Source organism: Festucalex cinctus, chromosome 13 (assembly GCF_051991245.1).
Source record: "Festucalex cinctus isolate MCC-2025b chromosome 13, RoL_Fcin_1.0, whole genome shotgun sequence".
NCBI lineage: Eukaryota > Metazoa > Chordata > Actinopteri > Syngnathiformes > Syngnathidae > Festucalex > Festucalex cinctus.
The window spans coordinates 2,257,292-2,265,034 of record NC_135423.1 but is presented as its reverse complement, the minus strand read 5'-3'; the positions used below and the strand labels follow the sequence as shown (position 1 = coordinate 2,265,034).

Below are 7,743 nucleotides of genomic sequence, written 5' to 3'. Positions count from 1 at the left end.
ATTAATCAATTCACACACGCACACACCGCCGTGCTATTAAATATGAGAAAGGAAGTAAGGCTGACAGTGTATTGACTTACTCTTCCTTATCTTCTCTTTATATTATTACAAAACTTTACAAGTCGCCAAATCTCCAAAACACAAAACGGTTCTCAGGCAAAACAAAACAAAAAAAAAAGCATAAATAATATAAAAGACTGACAACTTTGTTCTTTGACACAGATACATTCATATGAAATAATAGTTTACTACTAGAAAAAATAAATAAGTCATCTAGGGAGTCTTTAGGAGTTCCGTCTCAGTCTCCGCAACAGTTTGACATCCGTGTCAGACAAAAGTCCTCTCTTCGGTCCTCTGACTGTCTTCTTTCAGGTCCTCTGACTGTCCTCTCTCAGGTCCTCTTTGTGACATTGCCACAGCAGCTCCGCCCCTCCAACGAACTGCCACCCGCAGGGACCTCAGACCTCCTGGAGGCTGGCCTGGATCAGTTCACCCCCGCCAGACATCCAGCCGGGCTTTTCGTCACAGTCCGAGTCCGGAGGGCCCAGACTGTCCCAGCACAGCGCCGGATCGTCCTGATCCGTGCAGTCCAGATCCTCCTCTGCTGTGCGCGAAAACAACAGCCAATCAATGAGTTGGTCATATTAATAGGATTTTAAACATAAAATAACAAAAGAAAACAAAAAAACACATTCTTGGTAAAGGGACTTCATATGTTAATAATAGTGTTAATGATTAAATAGAAATTAATTAATTAATAAATTAATTAAATAGTGACAAGCAATCATTTGTTAATTAAATAAATATGAATATTATTTATTTTGTTTTGGAGACCGATACTTCATCTATTATTTATTGAAACCAATATTTAAAAAAAACAAAAAACGATGGAATCACCTGTGTCATCTGCCGGACATTCTTTGTTGTCGCCGTCGAGACAACACGAGCGTTGCGAAGGCGACGACTCTCGGTGCTCGTCGGGCGGGCGCGCGACCTCCGGGTCGTCGAGGTCGTCGGCCCGCCGCTCGCCCCGCGGGCCGGCAGGCGGGCGGCGGTGGTGGTGGCGGCACGGAGACGGCGCCGGCCGGTTCAGAGGAACCATCTCCAGACCGTCTTGCTGGCAGGGCGCCACACGGTGCATGAGGGGAAGCGTCCCGCCCGAGAGGACGCCGTTGGTCTTGTTGTAACACCTGGAAAGCCGCACAGAGAGCTGTGGACTCAAATGCCAATTTACTGTACTTCAAATCTTTATTCAATTGTGCTGTGTTAACAAATGGACTGCGCTGGATTAGAAAAACTGGCTCGAACTCAAGTGGGATCCATAATGTCGTTCTAATAGCGCCAAATATTGCACCACAACTGCACCCGCAGTTTGCGCCCAGTTAGCCACCTATTCACGAAGGATATTGCTCGAATCATATACCGGCGCAAACACACCCACAAAACTGACAGCTTGGAGCAAATTTGCACCTGAATTACCACACATGTGATCGTAAAATGCCTCCCTGCCATTGCCCATCAATGAGTCTCATTTGCGTCAAATGTATGCAAATGACCTCATTTACATGCGGGCAAATAACACCGGCGCACAATCTGGTTGGCAGCGCACTTAGTGACGGATTCCCCCATCTGCGCGTGTTTAGTGAATTAGGCGCTCCCGGATTGCTCCATTTTTACCGGTTTACGCAAACCTTTCGTGAATAGGCCCCTCTGTGTTTTTGTTCAAATCCACAGGAGCGTCCTTGCGTAGCACGACACTTCAAAAGTCCTCAAAGCCAACACAAAGGCGAGAATATTCCGAATCCCATTCAAAGAGAAGCATCGGGTTTCGCCGCACTTCCTGCTATCAGAACAAGGATCCCCGACCGCGATCCTCGTTTTCTTTCCCGCCCGTGTACATAAATAAACAGGAGGTTAATTAGTGCGGCCCGTGCGTTGGCTGGTTGCACACAGGGTAAACTGTGATGCCGCTGAGCCTTGAGCACATAAACAGGAGCAACATGGGAATGTGGAGTGCAAGAAAATAAAAAAAAAAAAAAGGCCAGCTGGCCTCGCTCCCGACGACACGCTACGTGACAAAGTCCTAAACAGACTACCGCGAATGGACTTGATGGAAAAGTCATCGAGAGGGTAATAAAAAAGTGGCCTTTGAATGAAAACGCTTCTTATGATGTGATAGGCAATCTGTTCGTAGTTGTGTCTTTATTTATTTTTTATCAAAATGGCACTTATCAGCTTTTGTGCCGGATCTCAAACGTTCCCTTAATGTGAAAAACAGTTGAAAACGAGAACCAGGACATGTTCGCATATAAATTAGCTGAAATACAGCAATGTACACATAGGGTGTTCCACAAGGCTCCGTTCTCTTCCCATTATCGATTAACATCTTATGTCCATCAATTTTGTTCTTGCATGCTCACACCGCCACCTGTAAACGCACCTGTTATTGTTGCACAGGTTCTGACAGCTCATACACTCTGAAGATTCCGACTGGGGAAGAGCTGTGTACATGCCGCCTCCCTATAAATTAAAAAAATAAAATAAAATAAATAAAATAAAAATAAAAAAATTGTTTAGCCAAGATTAATGTGAGGAAATCTTGAGGGTCAGCAAAAATAATGTGTAATAATCCCTACAAATGTATCCTTAAACTAACTTTGGGACACACTTAAATTCAAAATTGTATTTTAGAATAGAAAAAACAAAACAGCTGAGGAGCACCTTGGGGGTCCCGCACTCACATTGTGGTGGTGGTGAGGGTGGGGCAGGGTGCCGTCGTGGCCGTGAGTATGTCCGCCCGTGTAGAGGCCACCGTTGCCGTTGTGCACCGGCAGGCCGTTGGGATGTTTGTGGTGCAAGTGGTGGCACCCCGGGGGCAACATGGCGCCGCCACCGTTGTGCCCGTAGCCCCCGTGGACGCCGCCATTCATGTGGCCGGTGCCGGCCAGCGCGGTGTAGTCCAGAACGTGTCCGTTCATGTCAGCCGGCTGGTACAAGTAACCCGGCGGGTCGTATTCTGCGGCAGGAAACACACGGAGTACCACAAGGCTCACTCTTCGTCCCATTATATTTCCGTAACACTTAAAATCCATCCATCCATACATTATCCTAACCGCTTACTCCTTACAAGGTCACGTATAAAACTAAAATCTTAAATTAAATCTTAAATTAAATTTTAAACTCTTTGACACCCAAAAACGTTTAATAACGATTAGTAAAATCACGACGTATACCACCATAAACGTTAAATGAGGTCAACTACATTTTTTAATTTTATTTATTTATTTATTTTAAATCAATGGGCAGCGCAACATCTAAGTGCAGCGCTGCCTGGTCAATGGCTTGTGAAATCAAAAACGCACACTATACTTACTAACTATAAACTATAGCCAACAGATGGCAGCATTGTATATTATGATTTATCCTCAAGTTAGTTTGATTAATTTCATTCGTTAAGCGTTTATTTAATTGTTTTCTTCTGTTTATTCAAGCCGACCACGGATGTTTGGAAAGGTTCAATAAAAAGTGCTCGTTCGGTGCGGCGTACTGATAGAACAATATGTTTTTTTCAAGGCCGATACGGTACAGATTATTAGTAGTCAAGCACGCCGATAACCGATATTTCAAGCCGATATTCATTTGCAGTAAAATTGGGAGAAAAAAACTCAACTTTTTCTTTTAAACTATATTGACAGATTTGTTTAAAAAAAATAAAAATTGCAGGGAGCTTCCAGGGTCATTAGCATGTGCCAAATATCGGTACCGATAATCGGCCCGGCCGATAATCGGTCTATCCCTAGTGCGGCGTTCAACATCAACACCCACTGTGCATGTTGTTGTGCTGCCGGTTCCTCCACAGGCACATGGCGATGAAGGCGAGCAGGATGAGGACCATCACGCCCAGCACGCAGCCCACGATGAGGTACAGCAGACCCCCGGGCGGGCCGGCGGGCTCCTGCGGGTGAGGCGGCATGACGGGCCGCTGGCTGGGCGAGCCCGGAGTCTGCCGAGCTGGAATAAATTTTTTTTTAGTCTTTTCAAATCGGCCAAAAATAGAATTTTTATTCTGCCAAATATTTTGCATCAGTTAGTCCCTAGTTTTTCGGGATCTTTGTTTGTTGGCTGGGCCTGTCCTTACCCCTGGTCTCGCAGATCATCACGTTGCTGTAGTCGCTCTCGCCGCCGTCGTTGAAGCACTGCATCTTGATGTCGTACGACGTCTCGGCCTGCAGGTGGCCAATCATGTGCCAGTCTTTCACACCTGAGAAGAAGGTGGGGGGGGGGGGTTAGTTAGCAGCGACTTCCTGGTGTTTTGTGGAGGTTTTAATCCTGTCTAATAACGCGTCATTATTTTTTCCACTTGGCTGAGGTCGTGTTCTTTCATGCGCCCCCCTCCATTATACACACACACACGCACACACACACACGCACACACACACGTCTCTTGTCAGTCCCGTGGGCCTTCACACAGTTGCTGCACTTCTAGTTCAGCTCCATATATGGCAGCTTGTGTTTGTGCTGGCTCAACTCCACTATTAACACAGACACACAAAGACACATACTGTATATAACACACTCAAACACGTGCAACAAGACAAAAAAAAAAAATCACATGTTCAACCAATGTGGATTATGTTCTACTTTGTGGAAAATTACAATCAATTATTCTCAAATGTGTTTCTTTTTTCTAATTTTGTTGTACTTGTTACTTTTATATTGTATTATTACTACATTTTATTTTCAATAAATTTTCAAATTTTTGCCCTCGGTACCTCCAATTGTGTCTGGTCTGCTGACCTGAGGCACCGGGCAGGTGTGTAGGGGTGCAAGAGCTCAGCGAGTTAAGGTGGGGCAAGACCATTGAGAGATTTGAAAACTAATGAAAGAATCTTAAAATGGATTCTAAATTTCACAGGCAGCCAGTGAAGAGAGGCCAGGATAGAGGTTATACAGTATGTTCCCTCTTACGGGCATCAGTAAGAAGACGAGTAGCAGCATAATGATGTTCATTCATTTAAAAGTTATTCATTTTTTTTTGTTTTTTTAAATTGTGGTTCATATTTATTTATTTACTATATCAGGATTGTATTTTTTACTATATTATTATTTCTATATATATTTATCCCCAGGCTGGTTGACCCGAGGTCCAAAACTAACTTTCTCATTTACCTTAAATAAGCCTTGACTGAAGTTTGACCTGTGGTAAAAGTGGAGAAGTCCATAGATAACCCACCAGCTCCACCACTTCCTTTCTTTTCCTTTCCTGTCTCACGATGGCCAGTTAGCATTCCAGAAGGCAACCCGAGCCGCTGCCCGCTCTCCTATTTCAACTCAGGCCAATTAAGTTGGAAGCCATTCAGCAAAACCACAGCTGGAGAAGCAAATACTGTATGTTGTATACAGTCTAGTATGTACACAATGTATGTATGTATGGTGGCAGGATGAAACGTGATGCCTTGAATGGCTTTAAATAGGCTTTACTTCGAGAAAAAGAGGCGCAACATCTCTGCTGGGATGTTGAAGAGGGTTGCTATATATTTGCAAAGCAAATTCTCTTGGGTGTTTGTTTTTTACATTTTCACGCACCTTCAACCACGTCGCGTTTGTAGTCGCTGTCGTTGTCGCTGTCGGTGGGCCGGTAGTAGATGTAGAAGCCTTGGATGGGGGTGTTGTTGTTACTCGAGGGACTGTACTGAAGACGGGGAGGAAAAACAAAAAAAAAACATGGTTACATTAAACCACCATTACCCTTTTTTCCCCTCGCAGCTAATGGAGCGGCTCGCTATCAGCCGTCCGCTCTCTGATTGTGCGGAAGCGGCCCACAGATAATGAGAGTCGGAGGTTACAAAAAGGGCGGCAATTATCATCTGCGCCCCTCGGCTCTTGAAAGTTTGCACGAGACGAATTCATCGGCATGAGAATGAGGAGGGAAGTCGCTGCCTTTTTATGTCCGTTTGTAATGGCCTCTTTTTTTTTTAACCCTCCCGTGCTGTTTGCAGGAACTTGTCACTCTATATTTACCGTACACATAATAAGGCGTACTCACAGTCCAGCGCAGCATGATCTGCGTGTCGCTGATGGCGTCGGTGGCGGAGATATGCGGTCCCACCACGGGCCGCTCGGCCATGCGCGGGCTGGCTTGCGGCACCTGGTACGGCCTTGACGCTATGCTGTGAGGACCCTCGCCGTACAAGTTCATCGCCGCCACGCGGAACCTGTAGGTGGCCCCTGAGGGACGCGGATGAACATGAGTGGAGTCAAGACAGGTCACGAAGTAGAAGCTGGCCTTAAAATCTGCCATCTCATGTCCAAGTCCAAAAGGTAGTGCTTTAAATGTGAAGCTGGTGACTACTGCGTACAAATCATAATTAAGGATTTCATGCAAATGTGTCATAAAGTTAATTCAACTGAAATGTGTATTTTAAAAAAGTACAGTATTGCTTGAAAAATAAAAATAAATCTATCACGACCAGTAAAAAAAAAATAAAAAATTGTACTGGATTTAAAAAAAAAAAAAAATATATATATATATATAAATAAATAAATAAATAAATAAAGATGTCATTTATTTATTGCTTTAGTTGAAGTGCTCAAATTTGCACAATCCTATTTTATATTTTGCACTTTTTGATATTTATTTTCTGATCGTAAAATAAAACAGATCACCAGTTACTCAGGAGTAGTTCATACTTACTCAAGTAAGTATTTGGAGGACTACTTTTAACTTTTGCTTGAATCATACTATTTCAAAAATAAATAAGAAAGTAGTAAGTACACTTTTTGTCCACCTGTGCAATATTCAATTTCTTTCTTTCTTTTTTTTCTAACTTTATGTCATCCAGGTCATTTGTAATCCACAAAAGCTAAATCGAGGCAACTATTTTTTTCTTCTTGTTTTTCTTATTTGAAGAACCCGTGCACCAAAGGGAAACCAACCGAAATCCAGTCAAGGCTCACCGGGCTCCAGATTGCGAACTTCCACGGAGAGCTTGAGCGGCGAGATGTTGTCGGCCGCCACTCCCCACTCGGCGCTGCGGCTGCGCTTGTACTCCACCCGGAACGCCGTGATGGGCGAGCCGCCGTTGGCTCTGGGGATCCAGGTGACGTAGACGGAGCTCTCGGTGGCCATGGAGATGGTGGGCCGGTCGGGAGCTTCGGGAACTGTGAAAGTCGAGAAGACGCGTGTGAACCTTTGAACTGCGTCGCCCCATCCCGACAGGGCGGAAAGGATGGAAGGAATTAAGGAGAGGAGGAAGCGGAAAGGATAAATCATGGGAGGAATGCGTACTTACGAAAGCAGCTGAGAGCCACACGGTTAGACAGGCGGCAGAGGAAGACGGAGACAAGGGTTAGTGGAAAGTTTAACTGAGTCTTGTTAGTCCTTTTATGAAATTCGGTTGAGAAATGAGCACGTTACGATTTCAATGCACAATGAACGGCTTTTGATGGGAATGTCGACCTCCCCAACATGGCCGCCACGTAGGCACGTCCGTTAACCAGCTGCTGCAACATGGTGGCGTATCTAGTCTTCATATCTATGGTTTTACACCAGGATGACCAATGATATTTTCTAGCCTGGTCTATGGCGTTTTGCATTGTGAGTTAGCATTAAGCTAGCAGAAGGCAAAGTTTTGCGGTGGTTTCCCCCTGCGAAACAAGTCCAGGGCACTCTTGGCTGTGTCATGTGATTAAACCATGTATTCATAAAACCCCCACCTAATATATCAACCCAAAAATAACTTT

The 7,743-nt window shown here is 44.6% G+C and overlaps 1 protein-coding gene across 6 annotated transcripts in view; it reads right to left on the bottom strand.

Annotated features, from left to right (window-relative positions):
- Positions 1–71: 71 nt before the first annotated feature.
- cdon (cell adhesion associated, oncogene regulated) overlaps positions 72–7,743 on the bottom strand; it is a 41,901-nt gene continuing 34,229 nt past the window's right edge. For 5 of the 6 annotated variants that reach the window (XM_077541702.1, XM_077541703.1, XM_077541699.1 and 2 more), the window contains 9 exons: positions 6,958–7,161; positions 6,047–6,228; positions 5,587–5,692; positions 4,139–4,261; positions 3,826–4,011; positions 2,742–3,016; positions 2,441–2,520; positions 898–1,190; positions 72–604 (listed from right to left, as the gene is read on the bottom strand). In XM_077541702.1, coding sequence (XP_077397828.1) covers positions 459–604; positions 898–1,190; positions 2,441–2,520; positions 2,742–3,016; positions 3,826–4,011; positions 4,139–4,261; positions 5,587–5,692; positions 6,047–6,228; positions 6,958–7,161 — 1,595 coding nt within the window. In that variant the 3' untranslated portion in view covers positions 72–458. The remainder of the gene's footprint in view (positions 605–897; positions 1,191–2,440; positions 2,521–2,741; positions 3,017–3,825; positions 4,012–4,138; positions 4,262–5,586; positions 5,693–6,046; positions 6,229–6,957; positions 7,162–7,743) is intronic. The other variant, XM_077541700.1, reaches the window with a different exon arrangement.